This window comes from Alligator mississippiensis, chromosome 2 (assembly GCF_030867095.1).
Source record: "Alligator mississippiensis isolate rAllMis1 chromosome 2, rAllMis1, whole genome shotgun sequence".
NCBI classification, from domain to species: domain Eukaryota; kingdom Metazoa; phylum Chordata; order Crocodylia; family Alligatoridae; genus Alligator; species Alligator mississippiensis.
In genome coordinates this window covers 20,524,795-20,549,719 of record NC_081825.1, presented here as the reverse complement: position 1 = coordinate 20,549,719, position 24,925 = coordinate 20,524,795, and the positions used below count along the sequence as shown (strand labels likewise).

Genomic DNA, 24,925 nt, shown 5'->3' with positions numbered 1-24,925 from the left:
GGAGCTAGTACCCATTACAGCAAGGAAGCAGTGGGGGAGCTGTGAGGGGCCTGATCCTTTGTGGCAGTGAAGCCCTGGCCCCTTCCCCGCTGTCCGTCCTGAGGCACATGTGCACCCACTGCTGGCAGCCGCTTGCAGACTCCTGGCTGCCTGCTACAGCTGACCCAGGCTCCGGGCAAGCCACTGCTGCCTGCCATGGAGCCTAGGCTGCTTGCTGAAGATGGCAGGAAGGCTGCAAGTGGCTGCACTGCAGTCCACATGTGCCAGTGAGCAGGGTTGGGGGTCTGTGAACCCTGGTACAACTGCTTGTAGCCCCCCTGCCACCTGCTGTGGCACACAGACAGGAGGCTGTAAGTGGCTGTACCAGGGTCCACGAAGCCCTGGTCTAGGTCATCGCCAGCAGTGGGTGCACACGCGCCTTGGGGTGGATGGTGGGGAAAGGGCCAAGGCTATATTGCCACAAGAAGGATCAGGCCCCTCCTGGCTCCCCCACTATCAGCCCGAAGGGCTGGCATGTCAAGCAAAATGTCTTCACTTACCGTGCTATATAGCACATGTGCCAGGGGTTGCTGACCCCTGCTCTAACAGATAGCAGTAAAAACATGTTCCTGTGGAACTCTGAAAAGAAGTTAAGGCCATGCATGGCAGAAGGAATGAAAAAAGGGAGACAGAACATTTATTCCTGGGGAGAAGTGGGAAGGCAGATGAGAAGACAATGGGAGCTTTTGAAAAGCTGATGCAAGCCATCAGGGAATTTCAGGCAGAGAAGAGAACACAGAAAAGGGAGGTGGAGGACCAGAAGGGTATGCAAGACATCATTCAAACTGAAGCAACACTGACAACCACACACCTTCAAATATCCTGGGTTGGTCCCCTTTAAATCACAGATTTCATAGACATTAGGGGCTGGAAGGGACCTCGCAAGATCGAGTCCAGTCCCCCTGCCATAGGCAGGAAGTCCGCAGAGATCAAATGATCCCTGCAAGTTAAACATCCAAACGCCTTTTGAATGAGTCCAAGTAGGTGCTTGCACCACCTCTGGGGGGGAATCTGTTCCAGACCCTGAACACTTGGACTGTGAAGGAGTTTTTCTTTATGTTCAATCTAAAATCAGCCTTCTAGGAGTTTGTGGCTGTTGGACCTTGCTAGTCTTTGGGGAGCTGTTCTCCCAGATCCTGATGCAGTCCCCTTACATACCTATAGGCTGCCACTAACTCCCCCCTTCTCTTCTCCAGCTGAAGAGTCCCATGTCTCTCAGCCTCTCCTTTTAAGGTTTGCTCTCTTGGCCTTTGATTATACAGGTGGCTCTCCTCTGGACTCTCTCGAGCTTATCCATGTCCCTCCTGAACTGAGGGGCCCAAAACTGGATGCAGTACTCCAGTTGAGGCCTCACTAAACCTGAGTAAAGCGAGAGGATGATGTCCCTGGTTTTGCTAGAGATGCATTGATGGATGCATGCCAGAGTTTGGTTAGCTTTGCCAGCCATGGCATCGTATTGTTGGCTCATGTTCATCTTGAGATGAATGAAGACCCCCCAAGTCTCCTTTGGTCATGGTGCTAGCGAGCGTAACTTATAAGCATGGTGCTGGTTCTTCCTCCCAAGGGGGAGCACCCTGCACTTCTCTACATCAAATGCCATCAAGTTTTGGTACACCCACCACGCAAAGGTTTCCAGGGCGGCCTGTATCTCCAGCTTGTCTTGTAGTGTGGCCATCTTCCCCCATATAGTTTAGCATCATCCGTCAATGTTACCAGTCTGCATCTGATGCCCATATCCAGATTATTAATGAAGAGGAGTACCCAGCACTCAGTATTGGTCTGTGCCTGTAGTGAACGGACCAGGAAAGCCAAGGCTGCAACTGAACTCCATCTGGCTTCACATATCAAGGATAATAAAAAGTCCTTTTTTGAGATATGTAGGGAGTTGGAAAAATAGCAAGGGTAACATTCGATCCCTGCTGAAACAAATGGGACAACTGATAACCAACCCCCAGGAAAAAGCCAACCTGCTTAATGGGTACCTCGCATTGGTCTTTCATCAGGCCAAAGGGACCACCCTGCCTAGCATGACGCGGGACGGCCAGGGTGAGGGCGTATCTTTACCCAGCATCAGTGAAGACCTTGTAAAAGAACACCTTGAGAGGCTGGACATATTCAAGTCAGCTGGTCCTGACAGATTACACCCTAGAGTACTAAAGGAGCTGGCAGCTGTCATAGCCCAACCATTGGCAAAAATATTCGAAAATTCGCGGTGCTCAGGTGAAGTACCTAAAGACCGGAAGAAGGCAGTGAGGTACCCATCTTCAAGAAAGGGCAGAAAGTAGATCCCGGGTATTACAGACTAATCAGCTTGACCTCAATCCCCAATAAGATTCTGGAGAAAATTATCAGAGACCTTTTTTGATCAGCTGGCTGATGGCAACATCCTGAGGGACAGCCAGCATGGGTTTGTCAAAGGTAGATCTTGCTTGACCAATCTCATCTCCTTCTATGACCAGGTGACATATCACCTGGACAAGGGAGAAGAGATTGACATCATATATCTGGACTTTAAAAAAGCCTTTGATCTGGTGTCCCATGATCTCCTCTTGGAAAAATTGGCCAAATGTGGCTACACCACAGTCCGATGGCTGGTAAATTGGTTCCGAGGTCGGACCCAGAGAGTAGTAGTTGATGGATGCAAATCATTATGCCGCTCCGTGACCAGTGGTGTCCCCCAAGGCTCCGTCCTTGGACCGGTTCTTTTCAACTTCTTTATCAACGATGTGGACATTTGCGTCAGAAGCGGCCAAGTTCACTGACGACACTAAATTTTGGGGCATAGCGTCCACTCCTGAGGATAGGCTAGTGATCCAGGCTGACTTGGATAAGCTTAGTACATGGTGGATATAAACCCGGTGACATTTAAGACATTCAATACTGAAAAATGCAAGGTACTCCACCTGGGGGGGGAGGGGAACCCGCAGCATGCTTATAGGCTCAGCAGTGCTACACTTGCTAGCACCATGGCTAAAAGAGACTTCGGGGTCATGATTGACCACAAGATGAACTTAAGCCACCAACATGATGTTGCAGCTGGTAAAGCAAACAAAACTTTGGCTTGCATCCATAGATGCTTCTCAAGTAAATCCCAAGATGTCATTCTCCCACCGTACTCAGCTCTGGTGAGGCTGCAGCTGGAGTCCTGTAGCCAGTTCTGGGCTCCACAGTTCAAAGAAGGATGTCGACAAGCTTGAGAGAGTCCAGAGAAGAGCCATGCGCATGATCAGAGGGCAAGAGAATAGGCCTTATGATGAAAGGCTGACAGCCATGGGACTCTTTAGCCTGGAAAAGCACAGGCTCAGGGGGAATCTGGTGGTTGCCTATAAGTACGTAAGGGTTGTGCATCAGGATCTGGGGGAATGTCTGTTCACCAGAGCACCCCAAAGGATAACAAGGACCAATGGTCATAAACTCCTCCATGACCATTTTAGGCTGTACATAAGGAAAAACTTCTTTATTGTCTAAGCCTCCAAGGCCTGGAATAGACTCCCTTCAGAAGTGGTGCAGGCACCTACTCTGGACTCTTTCAAGAAACGTTTGGATGTTTATCTTGCTGGGATCCTTTGACCCTAGCCGGCTTCCTGCCCCTGGGACAGGGGGCTGGACTTGATGATCTTCAAGGTCCCTTCCAGCCCTAATGTCTATGAAATTTAAGTCTATGAAATCTATATTGAAGAGTACCAGCCCGAGAACTAAGGATTCCACTAGTCACCTTGCGCCACACTGATTCGCTCCCATCAACTAGTACTCATTGGGTCCAACCCTGGAGCCAGTTCCCCAGACATCAGACAGAGAGGGTTGAGACTGCAGTTCCCCAGTTTAACCATGAGGACATCATGGAAGACCAAGCCAAAAGTTTTTTTGAAATCCAGGTATATAACAACAACCTTGTCTCCCTTATCGAGGCAATGAGTCACCTGGTCATAGAAGGTGACAAGGTTGGTCAGGCAAAACCTTCCAGTGACAAAGCCATGTTGGCTGGCATTCAGAAAGTTGCCTTCCATTAGCTTGCTGCTGATTGATCCCTCGATGATTTTCTCCAGGATGTTTCCTGGGATGGATTGTCAGGCTGACTGGCCTATAGTTCCCTGGATCTTCCTTTCTTCCTTTTCTGGAGATTGGGACCACGTTGGCTCTTTTCCAGTCTTCTGGCACTTCATCCGAGTGCCACGAGTTCTCAAATATCTTTGCCATAGGGCGTGCTACGATGTCCACCAGCTCCTTCAAGACTCTCGGGTGCATTCCATCTGGGCCTGCGGAGTTATGGACATCTAGCTTTTTGAGGTGCTCCCTTATCTGATCAACATCAATTATGAGTCCCATCTCCCACTCCGTGAAAGTTTTGCGTTCTGTCTGACAGTGTGACCCCCATGGGTGGGTGGAAAACTGACACAAAGTATTCATTTAGGAGATTGGTCTTTTCTTGGGCACCAGACATCAGCTACCACATTCTCTCTCAGAGGGGTCCAATGTTGCCTTTGCTCTTTTTCCAACTACCCACATAACAAAGAGGGACTGTTTGTTCTCCTTGATTCCAACAGCTATTCCGAGTTCACTTTCAGTCTTGGTTTTTCTAAACTGCTTTCTACAGGTGTGGGCAAGGGCTGAATAGTCCTCCTTGGTGATGATTCCCATTTTCCATTTGGTGTAGGCTTCTTTTTTAAGTTTTAACTTTAAGTTTTAAGTTTAAGTTTAGGAGGTCCAACAGTTCCCTGTTTAGCCAAGGGGGCCTTCCTGCCCACTGACTGCATTTCCTGCAGGACAGGATGGACTTCCCTTGCACTTCTAGGATTGAGTTCTTAAGGAATAACCATTCCTTGTGGACTCCCCTTCCCAAGGGGCCATCGTTTATTAGTGCCTGACCGATCAGCCTCTTGAGTTTGTGAAAGTCTGCCTTCACAAAGTTGAGGATTTCTGTTTTATTGAGGGATTTTCCTGCCCTGCATTGAATGGAGAAGGTGATCAGTTCATGGTTGCTGTCACCAAGCTTCCCATCAATCCTCAGATTGCTCACCAGATCATCCCCTTTAAGCAATCCTGAGAGTTGCTTAAAAAAAAAAATCATGAGGTTGCTTTAAAAGTAATAAAATTAGCAAGTATATAGATTTGTTAGCTGTTTTCTGATCTGTTAAGTTTCATGTGGCGTCAGTCTTCAAGCTTTTCTCTAAACTATGATGGCTGGAACTTTTTTTTCTTTAAAATGGAAGCAGAGATTCCCATGCACACTCTTAATTCTACAATCTGGCTTTGAGAAAAGCATCAAATACCTCAAATTTTGCAACAAAAATTTTCAAATTACGGGGCAGGAATTCCTTCCAAGGGCTGTGACAATACCAACATTTGACCCTGGACCTTGCCCCCTCAGTAAAACAGGAGTGTCATAATTCATGATCACCTCTTACCAAGATTCAGCAGAGCAGGCAATATCCACTGAAATAGGCACAGGTGAATAGTGGGAGAAAGAATGGAGTGTGCAAAAACACCATGGCAAGGAACTACAGTTTGTTGTCTTCAGCCTGTCACAAAATTAGTTGCAATACATATCATATGAACAGGGCCTCAGCCATGATTACACGAATACTTCTACCATGTGGATCCAAGCCTGCACTTCATGCTGGAGGATTGATGTAATCAGTCTAAGGGACAATAGTGTTGCAACTAGGTTCCCTAGTATGGTGGTATGTGTGCAGCCCAAATCTGTCTAACTGGGGTGTAAAACCAGCGTGAGTCATGTAGCACTGAGTCAGGTCCAACATTTGAAAGGGAAGCTACAGCCCTTGGTAAAGTGCCTGTTTCATGAGTAACACAGCCTAAGTGCGGTTGGACATTCTTTGCATGCAGAAACTTTCCCCATCAACGTCAGTCACCCTGAATGTTTGTAGGCATTGTCTACGAAATAGCAGCTCCCGCATTTCTGGTTGTTAGTAGTCCCACGGGAATGCATAGTATTCTTAGCTTACCTATGCTGACGGAGAGCTAGGCAATAACACACGTTCACTAATGCACACTAAATACATCTCCTTGTCTGATACTGATGAGGCCAATGGGAGGCAGGATCCCATTGTAGAGAGGGATAAAATCTTTGCTCCATCTCTCAGCTCCCTTACTTCTATGTGAATCCCTGCATTGGGTGAGTTTTAGGACCTGGAGGTCATTTTTCAGTTATTAATCAGTAGTCTTGTTTAGTCTGATATGAACAGTACTAGATTACAATACCAGTTTTCAGGGTACCACTTTAATAATGGATTTTTCCCTCTTGGGAACAGAACTGTTCAGTTTGGCTAGGGAAATTCATCTGGTAACAGATCTTTCTTTCAAAAACCTCTCAGGGAGAGAATAAAGCTAGTTGGCTTGTGCAGTAATCAAGGGGGAAGTACTAGACTAAGTACTAACTTAACTTAACCTAGTTAAGTTAGGGCATGTGGTTTCTGCGGGTCCCTCTGGGGCCTATACATCTTTGTACCCTGTCCTACATAGTTACCTTTTTGACCATCTCCAGGATAAGCAGCAACAGGAAACTCTAGGCGAGCAAACCGAAGAACCAGGAAGAGACTAATTAGGGCTCATGACTGGGCCACAAAGCTCCTGAATTTCCATTATGGCTGTAACACTGACTCTTGGAGAACCTTTTTCCTTCTAGCCTTGGGAGTCACCACTGGCCATCTCTGTAGGCAAAATTAGTGTAGTGACTCAGTCAAAAAAGAAACCAGTGAAAATCTCTGTGGACACCTTGAAGACTGGAGAGGCACTATGGTCTTTTTCATGACTCCTTATGGGGGAAGAAATATATTTCCAGATGCAACTCAGCCTGAAGCAAGGGAAAAACATGACATTTTTATTGTCTCTAGCACAGACTGAGATGACTGAATTTTAAGAGGTCATTTAACTAATTTTAACTAACACTCTTGCTCTTCACAAAAAATGCTGCAGCAGTTGTGTAATGCAGTCAGTTTAAGTGCATGTGATCTGAATGTATACGTGAAACCACAACAAAATACCAATGGGAATTAGAAGGGAGAATTTTACCTATAATGGGGAAAGAATTTAAAAATCAAGAAGTGCAAATTCTTCCAGGGAGATTTTGTTTTTTGCTGTTTTGTTGGGGGTTTTTTGGTTTTTTGTTGTTTTTTTGTAAAGAAAAAAAGGAGGTGCTGTTTTCCTGTAAAACCTTAAGACACTAGCCATAAACTTTTTTATGTGAGAGCATTAATGTAACATTGAGAATTCCTAGTAGAGAAACTTAATTCAATTTTGTTAAGATAAACCCACTATACCCAAAACAGCAAGTCTGCATATACTTGAAAGATTCTCCACAGGAAGACCTCCCCAATCTTCTCTTTCCTTTCATTCCTATCATGTCTATACCTACCCATTTGTAGTCTCTGGGATTGGGGAAGTTCATCTCCTTTCCCCATAAACTGCTATAAAAGGGTCACTTATCTGGTCAGAAGCAATTTAAATGACCAGCTAGTAGCTGTAGGCCCCATGACATGGGTGTACCCTGGGAGAACTGGAAGAAGGGGCCTTCCCTGCCTACAAATGATTGCACCAGTCTGATAGATCACCATCATCCTTTCACCATTCTGATTTGAAAAGTCTGCACACTCATAGATCATTTATCTCCCTCTACTTCCTCAAAAGACAAGCCCAGAGTCACCGGCTCAATGAAGTGCACTGGTTCTGAACTGCTTGTGTAAAAGTTGATTACATCCCTTCATGCAAATGACACATCTACCATGTGTGAGACCATTATTCTGCAGGTGCAAAATCTTGCTGCTTCAGATGGACACTCAGTTTCTGATCTGTAAGGTATATGAAATAAATCATGTGCTTTCCTGGAAATTACAATGCTAGTGGGTGGAAATGAGTGTCATTCTATACAACTGATAATAAGGAGGTGGGGATCATATTCATGCTAGACCTAAACCACACTAAATCCTGTATCTTTAGAAGTGCCTGAGAGTGTTAAAATGTGTAGGCCCAGCAGATCCACTTCTCTTTGCAGAGAATGGTGATGCTCCATCAGGTAGCTGGCAGACTGACACTAATCTCATAAAATACCCATAGCTCAAGTTAACATTGAAACTTTCCTTATCTCCACTTAACTACCAATATTAATCTGCACTCCATAGTACTTTTCAGATGAGCCTTTCATGCTGCTTTCTGGACTCCAGTGACCAAGCAACACCCAGTACTTAAAAAGGAGCATACGGTATGGGGATCACTTCATGCTTTCTCTTCCCCTAGGGAAATGCAGTCATCTGCACTATGGAAAGAAGCTACAATATAACTTGGCAACACTATACATCACCTTCACTGCTGCTTAGAGATTGAATTGGCTCTAGGCGAAAATGCAGACAGTTAATGTTCACAACTGAAATTTGGCCATAAAAAGCTGAAGTTGGCACCTCTGATCACAAGAAGAGTTGTCAAAAGAGTCCTTGATTGAGACTGGCAAGGAAAGACATGGGTCAGTTGAATGGCTGCCCCTGCAGGGGCACAAGGCACTCCACCATGAATGATGCTAGAGCAAGAGTTTGAACTGGATTCAAAGGATACAGCATTCCCTGCTAACTTGGTGCTATTTTCAGATGATTTACAAAAGAGCTCCTCACACGCATTTTAGTCTCATGTCAGGTAGAAGCCAGGGAAGGGTGGCACCTTGGAGACCAACAGAATCAGAAAAAATATTCCTGTGTGAGATTCAGCATTTTAATGCCATTGCCAGTTTGTTTGTTTTTTAAAAAGGTAAATCTGATTAAATCCCCACAATCTAACTTCTGAAACAGATCTTCTGAACACACTGCAATTCAGACTCAGACATTCAGGATTCATTTAGACAGATGGCATCAACTTGAATTCAACTAAAAAAAAAATTCAAACCCTGTGTGAACATGAATTTCTAAAGCTTCAGGCTAGCACTAGGGCTTCCACAATGAAAACTCACTGACAGCGGTGTTAAGTCAGTCAACATTCGCATGCAGTAGTTAAAACCCTAAAATGGTTTGCTCTGAGAACTTTAAAATGAATTCACTAGTAACAGAAGCTATCCAGCATGAACCAACTTCATTGCAATTTTGGGGGCAGTTCGGGGTGGAGGGGGTCAACTGGAAGAGGGAAAAGAACTGGTCAAATTCCCAAACTTTCACTATACGTACAATAGCATATTTTCATTTGCACTTAAGCATCATCCAGATCTGAACATACTTTAAAAGCAAAATGTCCATTTTAAAACTAGACATCTGGCACATTTGCTTTCATGCAGTTTTGTTTATATTGCATTCCCGAGCCAGTACTGACAGAAAACACCACACCTTCTAGTCTACTGAATAATCACTAGATTTTTTTTCAATAGTTTCAAAACAAGATCACTTCCACAGTTTCTCAACCAGTTGCATTGTTTCCTCATTGGGCTACTCTGTTTGGGTGATTCAGTATTATAGTCACATTTGAGGTTGCTTACAGCATTTATTACCAAGCACTGTTATGGGACTGGAGAGCTAACGTCAAGAATGGCTAGGAATTATCTGTTTTTTTGTTTTGTTTCTTTTTTTTATAGCCACATACATTTTTACAAGGAAGTGAGCAACTAAGCAGAGACATACCATGATAAACAGCCTACAGAACATGCTCTGAAGAAATATCTGGGTCACAGATATTTGTAAGATTGCTGGTCTTGTCACATGGGATGTAAGGTTATTTGAGATACTCTTTTAGCGTAGATGGGAGGGCGCATTCTCACACCTCACCTAGTTGCAAACATTCCTCACTTCGTTTAAACCAGCTTAGCCAAACGAGGACAAACCCCTGTGGGGTTGTTTCAGTCAGAGTAGCTGATTTTGATATTTTACAGTTTTCTAGCATGATTAATTCTGTGTTTGCCTTATCTGTGTGTCATGTTATGTCCTACTTCAGAACTTGGCAGACTAAAAGCTATAGTCTGAGGTTCAAGACTGTTTCAACCAGGGCTTTGTTCAAGCCTTTCCATCCCAGATATTTCACTCAAGGTATGCAGAAATGATACAATATTGTGCAAGAGAAGCATCCAAGTGACATCCACATGGAGAAACAGGACTAAGAGCCTAACCAGAAGAGAACCACATACAAGCGTATACACATTTGCAAGACACACTGGACAAAACACACCGAACAAACACGTTTATACTCCTTGATGGCTCATCTGTGACCAGTTTAGACAGCCCAATTGTTAACAAGCATTATAGAAAGATTTCAGAAGAAATGGCACAACACGGAGCCTAACCTGGGCTTTTAGATTAATTCAACCTGAGAAACATTTGGGAAAAGAGCATGTCTTAAGAAGAAATGGTATTTGTTTCTTCAGAGCAGTAAGCAAACTTCACTTCAACTGTTCCTCCTGCAGATGTTTCAGAAGACTGAAGACAACTCTGACTCATGAGGAGATTGGTATCAGCCACTACTTCCTCAGCTGCAACTCATCACAAAATCCCATAACATTTGGTACCTGAAAAGGATTTTAAAATACTCCAATACATTCAAAGACTGGAGCAGCTCAAAGCACTTGCCTGCTAATTACATTTCATACTCCTCCCATTTGCCACACTGCCACCATTTTACAAATGGGTTAAAGTTAACAGCCCAAAGAGGCTGCATGATTGTATTAGGACTTTAAGGTAACAGCGTATCAGTGATCTAAAAAAAACTTGAGCTCACTACTAAACAAAAAATCCTCTAGAAAGTTACACTTCTCCCATACATTTATTTATCAAGTTACATGCCATGTGCTATACCTTTTCCTTTACATTATTATTCTTATATTTAGGCCTTCATACATCAAGGGGCTTCTATGGCCCTGTGAAATGGGATACTACACTATGCATTAGGTATACACCCCTCAATGTGGAAATACAGTTTAAAGATGTATTCTGTATATAATATAGAATTTGTTATGTAAATATAATACTTAATATAGAATGCTGTATGTGATATAGAATATAATGTGGTATGTTGGGATTCTCATTGATTAAAGAATCCCAACATACCACAAATACTTATACTTAAACCAGTATAAAGGCAGCGTGATGCAGGACACAGACAGCTCCCAACTCAAAAAGCATGTTAACCAAGACAGAGGCAGGTAAATCGGGATGTTCTGTTCACCCTCATATAGCCAGATAATCACTGCTGACCGTAGATAACAAAGTCAATCCTAATTTCAGTCCAAAATACCTTTAGCAAATGCTCACATCCATTTTTTAAAAACCAGAGGCCAACCTTCTTGGCAGATGTCACAAATTAACCCTGTGCCCTGCCTAAGTGTCACCCCAATCTCCTCCCCCTTCCTGTCATAAATTCAGTATCTATATTGAGTCCATGATTTTTTTTTTTTTTTATATCTAATAGATTTATGAAGTAAAGTGCGTAGGCTCGTCTATGAAAGGTGTTTTGCAAGTTCCCATTATGACACATTACAACCTGCCTGACATCTGATTCACCAGTACCTGCCAGACCTGACCTCTTATACTTTTCTTCCCTGCCCCCCCACACTTTTCTGCCCTTTGTCTTCCTAATTTCTAGCTATTTCCTTTTTCACAGATAGCTTCTTTTCTACCTTGTATTCTGTCACTGCAATGTCTTCCTTTGGCCTTTTTTTTTTTTTTTTTTTTACTGCTATCTTCCCTCTCCCTTACCTGCATTACCTTTTGTCTTTCTCATTTCTATCTATTTACATTTTCACTGACATCCTGCCACACTTTTAGCTTCTCTCTTTCCTTGGAGTCTCAGGCCAACAGACTCCCTATACCTGAAGAAGGGTGACTGCACCTGAAAGCTTGCTAAGAACTCCCCCCTCCCCCCCCAAAAAAAACTACTCAGTTGATCTAATAAAAAAATATCACATTTACTCAAAGAACACTGCCATCACTTTCAGTGCGTTCATGGTGCCAAAGCATGAAAAATACACATCCACGACTGGACAGAACATCGAGTTGGACGGGCCTAGGGAAGTGTACTGCATTCTGAATTTAAATCCTGCAATTCTGTAAGTGAAAATGAGATTCAACAGACTCATTCTGTCAGCATGCGCGCGTGCACGCACGCGCACACACACACACACACACACAGTGCTAGAGTGGCTCAAGCTGGCAGTGTTTCTGCTTAAGAGAAGCTAGAAAAGAAACAGCAAATCAGGTCTCAGCTGTACTGGTAGAACTCACTTCAAGAATCAAACCAGTGTAAAACTGGTTCTGTAACCTACCTGGCATAGAGAACATGATTCTCTTAGGCAACAAGAGATGGAAGCTGCAGATAAGGCAGCTATTGCGCTAATGTGGGTTCTGTTCAGTGTGCTGCCCTGGAGAAAGTGTTGTATGGTATTACCTCCAACTACAGACTCCCATATGTTATCATAGGTGGGAACTTGCACAGATGTATGGTTCTGGGGAGAAGGGAAAAGCTTTTCTTGCTGTGGTACACAAGACACTAGGGGTGAAATCCCAGCCCCAAAGTCAAAGGCTACTGACTTCACCATGACCAGGGTTTAACACTATGTGCCTCTGGTAGGAGCAGAACAGAGGCTGAAGCTGGTTAGGGTTAATTACAAAGCAACCACTGCACTTCCTGAAGTCTTATCACTGGCTGTATGAAGCTCTTTGACAACTCCAAGAAAGAATTGCCCTGAAGCCCGCAGTAATAATTCCACTGGGCTCTGCAGATTGTGTATAATCATGTAACACCTAGGAAAACAAAACAGATTTAGAGCAAATGTTAGAGCATTTACTACCTACTAGTCAGGCAGTGGCATTAAATGATTAGACTATAACCATTTCTGCTATGGAACTGTACCATAGACAAGTAGCTTAGGGTCCAATAAACTAATATAAGTATTACTTACAGAACTAAGAAAGATTTTTGTGCAACTAAAAGCCCAGGAAATGAAAGCAGGGTCAGGAAGAGAGGCAAGCAGAAGAGCAGTGACGGAAGGTAAACATGCTTAGTAAGTGACCTGACTAGAACTGGACATTTTTTTAAGTGTAAATCACATTTCCCACTGAGAAGGCTGGGCCTATTATTATTGCAAGTTAATCTGAAAGTAATACGATATAATACAATACAATACAAGTAGAGGAAAATGTATATCTACTTTAAGATTATTACCAGCTTGTTTACCTGATGCACTTCTTGGCAACATTTGTAGATTCAGTGTCACTGCTCTTTCGTTGCTAGTTGCATTCCCTTTTCCTGCCCTAACAAGAAGCTCTGTCTCTAGTCACAGAGCTGGAGTAGTCTCAGCTGCCCACTTGTCAAGAGGGTATTTGCTGTAACAGCAGCAGCAAACCTGAAATTAAATATACAGATGCATATAGATAAAGGAGAGGAAGGAAGATAAACTGGGGTCAGGTTGGATATGGTAAATTTTCAGTCAATACACAAGTAGTAAAATGCAGCAGAGGATAAGCATGGGAGAAAGCAAACCAAACTGCACAGTTTAAAAGATTCTGTTTGAAAAATCGAGCCATCTATTTAGGGAGCTATTGGAACAACACTGCATTTTTTAAGTCACTCACTTTAAAAACATTGAAGTGCAATATCAATTTCATTTTAAACTGAGACAAGTACATACTGTTTACTTAATCTACACAGCTTTACATTGACATATGCCAAATACCTCCCAACCCCTTAGTACCTGTTAGACCAGTGGCCCAAACTTTTCAGGGTGTGTTTTTTTTCTGGATTAAAATTGGCAGCACACTTCACTCCTATATCCAAATAGTTATATATGTATTTTTTGAAAAACATCACATATCCCATTCCCATGCCAGAGGAAGTCATACTAGTGCTGAAATGCATCATAAAAATGATACCAAATATGTCTCCGAACAAAGGATTATTTTCTATATCAGTGGTTCTCGACCTTTTTAGCTTTGAGGCTCCCCTCTAACTTTTCCAAATGTTGCAGCACCCCAGTTGAAGATCGTGGAGATGAATCAAAATTCAGAAAAAGATGGGGGTGGAGAAGCTTAAGGCTAAAAAAGTAAAGAATCACTCATCTAACTGGTGCCACTTAAGGGCTACGGGAGCAGGACCTGACCTTGCTGTGTTCTTTCCACAGGCAGCCCCCTCCTGACCCCTGGTCTGCACACCTCAGGGGGCAAGGGCATCCCCTGCTACTGAGGCTGCTCCTGCAGGTTCTCTCACACCGGTGACCAAACCCACGGCCCCCTCCTGTCAGTCCCAGGAGCATAGGTGGTGGTGAGGGGTGGAGCTGGGTTGTAAAAGCAAGGTTTTGTCTTGGTGTCCACCTGCTTGCCTGCTTGCAGCAGTGTGTGCTACTGGAAGAGTGTGTGTGGGTGGCCGTGACAGGGGCTCCCTGGGGGCAGAGAAGGGCAGGGACAGGCAACAGCAGAGCAGCCCTGGAAGAGCAGCTGCCAGTGCCACAGGAGTAGCTGGGGCAAGCGCAGGGTGCCAGACAGCAGAGGAAAGCATTTACCTCTTCACAGAGGAGGAATCTCACAGCACACCAGCGTGCCAGGACGCACCCTTTGGGAATCACAACTATTCTTCCCTTTGCTGTTCTCCCCAAAGAGCCCAGACTGCCTCAGCTCACACCTTTCTGCAACCCTTGGAACAAAAACTGAAGTGATCCCATCTCCCTTCAACTCCCTGCTGCTGCATGTGCTCACCGGCAACTTCTCATTTTTATTCTGGCAGTAAAGAACTACGCTGGAGGGTATCAGCCAGGACAGGTTCAGGGAAGGCTCTGGAAGAAGGCCAGCTGATTATCCCTCCAGACAAAAGTCATAATTGACCCCCTTGGAGACCAGTACTTCCAACAAGCTGATCTATCAGAATCTCTGAGGAACTTGGTTCTGTTTATTAAGGACTACCTACTTTCCAAACTCTCTGTTATTTTCTCAAAGCCCTAAACATACAGGGGCTTAATTCTCACATCGCACCCTATATTAGGGCAGCAGCATTTGCAAGGAAGATCATGTTTTCCAGGGTCTCCCATCTGAGGAATTTGTTGCAGCTGGAGATAGGCTGAGTTTGAGTCATGCCAACTGTAAAATTGCTTTGTAGTCTTCTAGAAATTAATTATTAATTTAATCTAGCCACACATTTTGGGAAATAAACTGCTTAACTAGCTCCTTCTGAGGTATGTGGCTTTAGCCTGTTGGAAGACAATGGTTTTATTCCCTTTTTTAGAAGAGACTTAAGTTCTTCCAAGTTTATGCAACAGTACCCTAGCAACGCCGGGAGAGCCACAGAATGCCTGTAAAATACTCCGCCCACTACAAACAGCTGTTCCCCATTCACTAAGACGCAGGTTTTGCATTTGTTTGGGGATTGCTCTAATTAACCAGCATCTGTGGAATAAGTCCAGCCATTTGATTGGTGCAAAATCCTGCATACGTCTTTCTACACCCAAGAGTGAGTTCATCTATCCCAAAAGTTCATCTTTGACTGGTGAATCAGAGATGTTCCCAAATGTGGGCAAAGCCAAAATGACAAGGATCTTTTATTGCCTCAGCTGATCTAATTCCACGCTCCACACAGAATGACATGCCCGAGGTGGGGGGCGAGGAGGAAGGATGGGGAGGAAAAAGAAGAAAGAAAGAAAACAAGGCAACCTGGACTACAACCTAATGAATACTTTTGTTCCCATGCATTAACAATAAAAAGGTGAGAACAGACAGTCTAATGGCTCTGGTCAAACCCAAAATTTAAACATTTGGAAAGAAAAAAAAGCTGATGTGCACATGTGCCCATGCATGTGGAAAATTTTTTATTTTCACATCATCAATTGGAGCTCAGGGCTCACCATTAACTGATATGACCATTTTAATGTGAAAAAACACATTCTAGTTAAAGCCTGAGACCTATCAAAGGAATTTGCCTTTAGATTCCCCCTTCTCCCCCATGCCAAGTCTCAATGCAGAGACAGACAAAGACTAGGCATTCCCAGGTACCTCACCCTGTTCAGACATGTGTTACGTGCTTGCTACACCATAACTGGCACACCACACATTTTCTTTCATTCATTACAGATTTCACAATTTTATTAATGTTTCCAAATATATTTAAATGATTAAATTAATTCATAAACTCATAAATATATGAGTTAAATTTGCATATGATAAAACTACGAAGCCTCATTTTAACTTTAAAGACTAGCTTAAAATTCTCTTTGTTTCACTATAAAACAGAGTTATATTTTTTTAAGTGACTATTTGTGGTGGGACACCAAACTGCTATAGCTTTACCAGTTGGCATGCCCAGGAATCAGTGTTTATAATGTTACAATCATTCAAATGGGTTTAGTAGAGATTTGGGTCCTAACTCTCCTAGGCCTCATCTATGCTAAAATAATTTAAAATAACGTATTTTCCATTGGAAGTAGTAGCAAAGGAAGAAACATTAGAGAAAAAAAATCAGCACAGTTTAAAAAAAAAAAAAAAGCAGCTTTGTAGGCCTATCTGCATAACTACATTCAGCAATGCTTCCCTTGCAGCGTTTGTAGGTATGGCATAGGTTACTGACTACCACCAGTTTTAAGGACCATGGTTGGATCTGGTCTGAGTGAGACTAGATGACACTGCCTAAAACACCAGGGGCAAGAGACGGTCAGGTCCTTGAACCTGCTAATTTGGCATGAGCAACAGTGGGAACTTTCTTTTTTTTAAATATCCCTAGCATAGGGTTTACTAGCCAATAACATAATGAAGGAAATTGCAATAGAGGCTTTCCAGGACAATCTGGATACAAAATTGTGTGCGTCTATGTTAAACTTAAATCTGACAGTGCTTGTTGTTTCAAGGATAAAGAACAGTCACAAACCCAGAAAAATACATCCCTGTACCAATTAAGGGTATTTGTGTTTCTGGTAAGCATTACATTTAAGAAGCCTTAAAAATGTTTAGTCTTAAGGCACTACAAAAAGATTTCTTCAGTACTTTTCAAACTAATGAAGCCTTAGAACGTGTTCAGGTTCATTATGCTTATTTTATGGTTGGGGTAACAAACATAAGTTTGCCCAAACTCACAAAGCACATAGGTGGTAAAGCAAAGGTTAATAAACCAGAGTGTTCTTGGCTCCCTGCCTCTTCTACCACTTAGAAATTATAGAAAAATCATAGAGATCTAGGGCTGGAAGGGACCTCCAAAAGTTCATCTAGTCCAATCCCCTGCCTGAGGCAGGATTCATAGATTTCATAGATTTCTAGGGTCGGAAGAAACCTTGTAGATCAGAGTCCAACACCCTGCTCTACGCAGGAAAGAGCACTGGGGTAAAAAAAAAAAAAAAAAAAAAAAAAACCAGCTAGGTGCCTGCCCTATCTTTTCTTGAACACCTCTGAGGTAGGGGAAAGCACCACCTCCCTTGGAAGCCCATTCCATCATCCCTATTTAAACCATTTCATAAAAATTCACACTCTGACCTCTTAGTAGAACTACTAGCAATCCTGGCACAACAAAAGACCTGACACCCTAACCTGCCACAGGTAAAGCAGGGGGGCCATTGCAAACAATGTCCTGCTTCTATAAAAGGTTGTTAATATATGCTCAAGAGATCCCAGGTAGAGGGCCACGCCACTTACTACAGAGGAATGCAAACCCCACCCACAGTCCATACCAAGCTGACTATGTGGTAAAATTCCTTGATTCCAGATCTGGTGATTCGTCTGACCCCGAGTGGAGGACCCTCTAAGCCAGGACTCTCTGGCTTTAAGTCCCAGCAGAACCCAGGAGCATTTGCACACTCCAGTCAAAATCCCCAGCCTTGGCTGCAGCCAACACCCAATGCCTCTATGGAAGGCTTAAAACAAGAGAGATTATTCTTACTGAAATAATTCTAAATTTAGGTAAAAGAGCAACTTGCCTGTAAATTCTCATCCCAGTGGAGTAAGAGGAGATCCACTTAGATCAGTTCTTTCTGCAGTGGAGTGGCTGGAATTGAATGATATTTAATCTCTACCAGTTCTTTGGTTGTGAAGAATATGGAGGTGAACTTTTAAGACTGGGAATATATACATACGCAGACATGTAATATGGATATTACGTGTGCACACATTCCAAATGCGTGGTACTTTTTTTGTGCATTTTAAAAACAACGTTTTTGAAGGACAAGGTGGGAAAAATGTTATGTTAATAGCTTGCTCTGCGTACAATTTGTTAAGTACATGGGGAAGAAAGGTCAGTTTTATTAAGAAACCAAACTCTAAGAAAAGAAGGGATTTGGTTGGTCTAAAATCTCTTTAAAATACATGTTTACACGCTCACCAATCTGTCTACTTAGGCTGGGGAACAGGAAAACTGCCAAGTATTTGGAATCATGAATATTAACTAGTCACATGATACGACCAAGACAATCTATTTAGTACATCAATAGTTTACTACTTAGTAGCTCAAATATTAGAAATTACAAATGATGGTAATCCACAGTGCCACCCTGTGTTATACCTTGGTATTAAAAACCTTTAAAATCAGATTTTTTCATTAAGGAGTGGGTGTGGGAAGTAAGGTTTCAGTTAACCTTCTAAATGCTATTTTAATAGTCTTTTTGATATGAGATGAGATGGGAGATACAATATGTTAAGCAAGGGGCTGGTGAGAGTATCAGAGATTTTCCCCCACTTCATTTTTTAAATAACCAAGCAAAATCTAACTCAGGTTGTTACAAACCAAAAGATGCTCCAGTCTGAGAGACCTTTGGTTAAACCATGAATTGAGAACACAATATATGTAAATCTTAAAAATACATAGCATTAAGTACTTGAATTACTTGTACTCAAGTGAGCAAGGGACTGCCTTTACATTTTGAGATGCTGTCTGTCCACAACAGGGCTAGGTGTGTTAAATTAGAGACAGAAAAAGTTTGCACCATTTCTGTCTGTGCTGCATCTGGTCTATGGATAAAGATAAAACTTTAATTTTGAGCACCTCCAAATCATCGCAATATTAACAAACACTGTATTTATACAACACTATTTTTACTCATTCAAAACTCTGAATTATTTCTTCAAACAGGACTAGACTTTGCTGAAGGTACAACTGCACTGCTATTAGCTTAAAACCTTTATCCTATTGTAGCATGGTAGCACCCTTATCCCATTTCTACACTTAATTAGAAAGCTTTGTGTAGTCTCATTCCTTGTACAACAGCTACTGAAAGAAAGAGGCACCAAAGCAATCTGCAGAATCCATATTCAGCATAAGTACTTTGAGGCAAATGGAAATACTGGTGTTCCAATTGCTTTTAGATGAGCCAAAATAAAAAGGTTTCTCTGAGAACATACTGAACTACAGAAGGTTCACCGACTAATCCAGTGTAATCCATAACTTTAAATTCAGAACACCTGACCTTGCTCCTGAGTCCATGTCTGTTTCTCCACTCCCTGCCCCACGCAGAAAAAAGCAAGACACAAGTCTTCTGCCATACTAATGTATTCCATCTTTCAAAAAGAAAGACATGATTTTAATATTACTTAACAATATGTTAAAAAAGTAGCCAGTTAGGCTTCAGTGTTAATACAATTATACACTCTATAACAGATTTGATAGTGTGAGTATTGTTCTTTTTTTAAACTTTCTCATTCTGCAAGTATTCTTACACAAGCTGGCTACAAGTCAGGGGGGGAAAAAAAAAATCAAAACACAAATAGCGTAACTTGTACACTCTTTAAACAGTAGATTGTGAAAGAACTGAGGAAATGCTTGTCCCATAAGAGCCTCTTTTCCATGAAATCGTGTCAGAAGAATTCTGGAGCAGATGAAAGCACAACTGACTAGGTCCATTCCTTTGTCAGGAGTCTGAATGACAAAACATAGCTAGATGCAGAAGTGACAGGAGCCACTGCAGATGATGCAAACTAGTATTTTGGCCTCCACCCAAGCCTAGGAAGCAGTTTAAAGTCTTTGAGGCCAAGGCAATCAGAAGGAGCTGGAAAAAAAAGCTATTGTTCCAACTCCAACAGCATACAGCTACAATCAAGTAAGTCTCACTCACAGACTACAAGCACACAAGCTAACAAATTCAGGTAGAAAGTGGCAATTTCTCAGTCCGCAAGAATTATCAGGCCAAGGGGTTCAGTGCAGATCCACACAGCACTGGGGACAAGGCAAGGCAGCACTGGCTCAAGACCAGATAAGCTCTCAGCACAGCAGGACAGGTAAGTGGAGTTGTCGTTCATTGATTCCTGCAGGGTTCCCTCCCCAAATTGTATCATTTCAATGTGCAGCAAAGGTGGCTTTTTTCAAGCTAAAATTGGACCAGTTGATGGAAAGTCTCTGCCTTGTCTGTCTGGCAGAGTCCAAGCAGAATCTGAAAAGAAAAAGGAAAACAAGGGATTAAAATGAGACCAACATGCAGTGCAAATGAACAAGTATTATCTTGTACCCAAATAGCACCTTTCATCCCACAGGAACCAAATACCATACATCAGTTCCTCACCACTTGTTTTTTTCTACAGTAGAAGTAGCTATACCCAACTACTGTATTTTATGCACTGTGTTAAATGTGGCAATCCATTTAAAGTGAGAATAATGCGTTTAAACTGAGACAACTGTTATTACCCCAACTGGAATGTGTCAGACACCAACAAAAACAAGAGAATTAGCTCAAAAACCAAGGTAGAACCCTTAATGCACCTGGGATTGGTGCCACTGATGTATGTACCACCTGTATGCAGGACAATTACTTCTTACAGCGTACACCTTTGACTATAGCAAATCTGAAACTGTTTCATAGACATTTTCATAGATTTCATAGACATTAGGGCTGGAAGGGACCTCGGAAGTTCGTTGAGTCCAGCCCCCTGCCCAAAGGGCAGGACGTCAGCTGGGGTCATAGGATCCCAGCAAGATAAGCATCCAGTTTCATCTTGAAGGTGTTCAATGAAGGCGCTTGAACAACCTCCGGTGGCAGGCTGTTCCAGACATTGGGGGCTCGGACAGTAAAGAAATTCTTCCTTATGTCCAGCCTGAAACGATCTTGTAGTAGTTTGTGACCATTTCATTCCAGTAGGAATTAAAGTTTTGTGGAACAATCTAGGGGGGATGTAACTAGGGCAAAGACTACAGTTCATCTGTCTGGATGAAAATTTCAACAGAAGAATTACCGAATTTAAACTGGATATTTTGCACATCATAGAGCAACAAACTCACCAGAACCCTCAAGCATATTTGGACCACAGGACTCCCTGTAGGCCACATATGAACCACTCCCTTTTGCAGCAGCAGGCGGGGTTAAAGCAGGTGGGATTAACTAAGTGGGCAGGAGTGGGTGGGGCTCGGCCCCACACAGAGCGCTGCAGGGGCAGCCGCAGACTACACAGCCCAGGTGAGCTCTGCTGCACCCCCCACCCCCTTCTCCATCTCCCTCCCAGGCTCCCGGGACCTAGTGCCCAGGCAGCTCCCCCCACCAACCCCACACACCATATACAAGAGTAAGACTATTTGGAGTCATTATGCAATCAGCTCTATATATACACTACTCAAAATAAACAAAATCAGGACAAGAACTTTTTTTTAAATAAAATTTAATGAGTTACAGTAGATGTTTGATTTTTAGTATTGTTTATCTATAATTTGTTAAAATGGTATCTCCTGAAAGATTTTGCATGCGCAGTCCTTAACAGCTCACCAAAACCCATTAAGTGGCTGACCACTGGGACACAGGATCTTTTGGCCTGAGTTTTGGGATGGCTGCAATACTCAAGCCCTAAAAATAACTGATGATCAAATGAAATGTGTACTAGAAGTGGTTGCACCACACTACCACCACTTTTTTGAGCAGGCTACATATATTTTACATAAAACTATTTTAGGGCTATTTTCTAACCACTTTAAAAAAAATGTCAGTAGTGCCTTAATTACTTAAAAGTCATTTTTGAAAATGCTGGCCTCCAAAATTGGCTATTAACCACAAGTTAACTCTACTTAACTTTATATAGAAAAAGTCTAATGAGCCACTCAAAACTTGATATAGCACAAATGAAAGATTCTCTTACCAAAACTTGTGGTCACATAAGTGCCTGTATGATGCTCTGTTTCTCAAGTAACTAGCCTCTTATAAAGCTGTACAAGTTTAGCAAGAAAAAATGTTCATTTGATGTGTGTTTACACTTCAATAAGGTAACCTGATTTAACTTTATAAAAGAATGTGCTAAAGAAACTGCTTTAAGTTTTTGGTGAAATGGACTTTCCAAGTGTTATTTGAACATGAAGGGTAATCACAGTCCTTGGGCAACAAACGACGACTTTTCAACATATTACACAAAAGATTTCTGAAAAACAAACAGTCAGGCTACATATGTCCCTAACCAAGATCACAAAGAACCACTACAGAATATCCACATAGAGAGTTTTGACTATCTCAGATTTTACAAACATGAACTGCCTGTGCTCACATATAGGGAAATTAGGAAAAACAACTACTATATTTACTCCATTTCAATGTCAGCTCCATCCCCACCCCAAGGAAAAACGTTCCTTATCTTCGAATCAAGTACAAGGGTGGGATTGTGCGGCTCAGGCTCCAGTCCCAACCCAGAGTCAGGGCCATAGCTAGAGCTGCTGCCTGCCCTCCTCCTCTGCCTCTACACTCCACAGCCTCTTCTCCCTACCCTCCTCCAACCTTCTCCCTTGCTACACAGCCCCTGCTCCCTGCTTCCCCTCCTTGCTCTGCCCCTTACTTTTGCTCCACACTGGCTGGCTCTGTCCATGCTGTAGACTGGGGCTCTAAGCACTGCTTCAGCCCAGCCCACAGCAGCAGTGCTCAGCCCACATGGCTGCTACAGGGGTGGGACTGGGGTGGAGCCATGCTCTGTGCCCCAGACTAGGACAGGGATGGAGCCTGCCAGGACAGAGCAAGGGGCAGGGGGAGAGGAAGCAGGGAGCAGAGGCTTGGGGGAAGGCAGGAGAGGGAGTAGAAACAGAGGGGGAAGAGGGGACCTTGAGGCCACAAGGGAAGGGAGTGCAAAGTGGGGGGTAGAGATGGCAGGTCCACAGGCACAAGCAGGAGGCAAGCTACTTGACTTCCCCATACCACCTGCCCCACCCCCTTTTGCAGCAGCAGGTGGGATTAACTAAGAAGGTGACCCTCCAGTAATTAGATTCTATACATAGAACATTATAACAAATCTATAAATTTTCCATCTACAGAATTTAAAATCACTGGGGGCATTGTCCTAAATTCAGGATCATCTTGGATTTAAGTAAATGTGGTAATAACATGACGTTTAAAGAGTACCAAGTGACCTGAATGCAGAAGGGTAAAAAATTAACACAATTATAAACTGCAGTTTGTTTCACTCCTTGGAAATGTGGCAAAAAAATGTGTTTAATCTACATTCATTGTTTTGGATTATAAAATTTACTCTGTTAAAAACTGCCATTGGGGCAAGCCTACAAGACCTCGCCAAACAACCCACTTGAAGGACAATACAATGGAATGTAGAACTTCACACCTTAAATATTATTTGTCATACCTGAAATTCTTTCTAAGGACTTCTGTGCCCTTAACCCCAGGGTGTAGTGACAGACAAATGATATAATCCCAGTTTGGCTGAAAGGAAGCTGGAGCTGCAGAGCTTAGATTTTGAGAGAGGAGAAGGGATTCTGGCTCTTGTTTCTGTAATTGGGACTTCAAGACTACCTGTCTATCCCAAAAATCTATAGCTGTGATGCTTATTATAAAAACCAGATAGTTACCAACAGTGACTAACAATTTAATACGCTTGTCTTGCATGGTAAGAGGAATTGCAGATCTTGGCTGCATTCATTAGGCACTACTGCAGGGGTTCATAAAGGTTCACAACACTTACCTTTTAAAATACTCCACTTCCCGCTCTGTCTCATCCATTTCCACACTGTCTAGATCGATATCTTTGGGCAGAAACACATCATCTATAACGGGGAAAGATGAATCAAATTAGCTTTTACTGGTTATTTTGCTGTAGAAAAGCAGCAAACAACTCAGGTCTCACTGAACTGAATGAAATCCTGAAGGACCACTTGTATTTTGGCCAAGTGCAGGTATTTCATACATTAAACTGAAAACCACTCATAATATAATCTGGTTATATCTGTTCACATTTTGAAGGGTTATGCTGGAAGCAAGTCTAAATTAGAAATACGAGTAGCCAGAGTCAAAAGGAATGAGCAGTTCATATTCTTCACATTCATTACAAAATATTCCGTAAGAACGAACCACACATGAGAGAATTCAATTACACAGTGGGGTAGAAAACTGAAGAACAAAGTGAACAATAATTGGCTGCCTCAAGTTCGTTAGCCTCATTATCTCCAGCACATCAATACACCAAGAAAGTGCTCTGGTCATCACCTTCATTGAATTTACATTTAAAACCATTTCAAGAACTGGCTCATCTGAAATTGTGACTACTGCGCTTTATGGCGAGTGCTGCCAGGCCCACAACAGACTCTCAACCAGACTAGCTAGGCTGAGGATCACATGGATATTCAGTAAGGTTGTGCAGTAAGCTTTGGGTGCTGATTCAATCTGGAAGAGCTTTGGCCTGATTTGGCAGCCGAACCTCCGAATCTGAAATCGAATCGGGAGGCCAATAAAAATGTCCAAATTGATTTGAAGCTCTCCGAATCGATTCGGAAAAGATTCGGAGAGCTTCAGAGATTCGGGCAGTCCCCACTCGCCGCCACAGGGAGCTGGACCCAGACCCTGTGCTGGTAAGTAGGGGGCAGGGGGAGGGCTGGAAGAGAAAAGAGAGGGGACCATGGGGGGGACAGGACCCCCATCAGGCCCCATCCCCTGCCTGCTCCCCCCAACTGCTCTCCCAGCCCCATCAATAGCTGTCCTGTCTGTCCCCAGCTCCTGGTTCTTTAAAAAAGCCCTGCACTCACCAGCTACTGCAGCATATGTCAGGGCTTC

General features: G+C 43.0%; 1 protein-coding gene across 3 annotated transcripts in view; it reads right to left on the bottom strand.

Annotated features, from left to right (window-relative positions):
- Window positions 1-19,445: 19,445 nt before the first annotated feature.
- The window catches only part of FAM193A (family with sequence similarity 193 member A), a 152,256-nt gene continuing 146,776 nt past the window's right edge, over window positions 19,446-24,925 (bottom strand). For all 3 annotated transcript variants that reach the window (XM_059721519.1, XM_059721520.1, XM_059721521.1), the window contains 2 exons: window positions 23,841-23,922; window positions 19,446-20,338 (listed from right to left, as the gene is read on the bottom strand). In XM_059721519.1, the coding sequence (XP_059577502.1) occupies window positions 20,245-20,338; window positions 23,841-23,922 (176 nt within the window). In that variant the 3' untranslated portion in view covers window positions 19,446-20,244. The remainder of the gene's footprint in view (window positions 20,339-23,840; window positions 23,923-24,925) is intronic.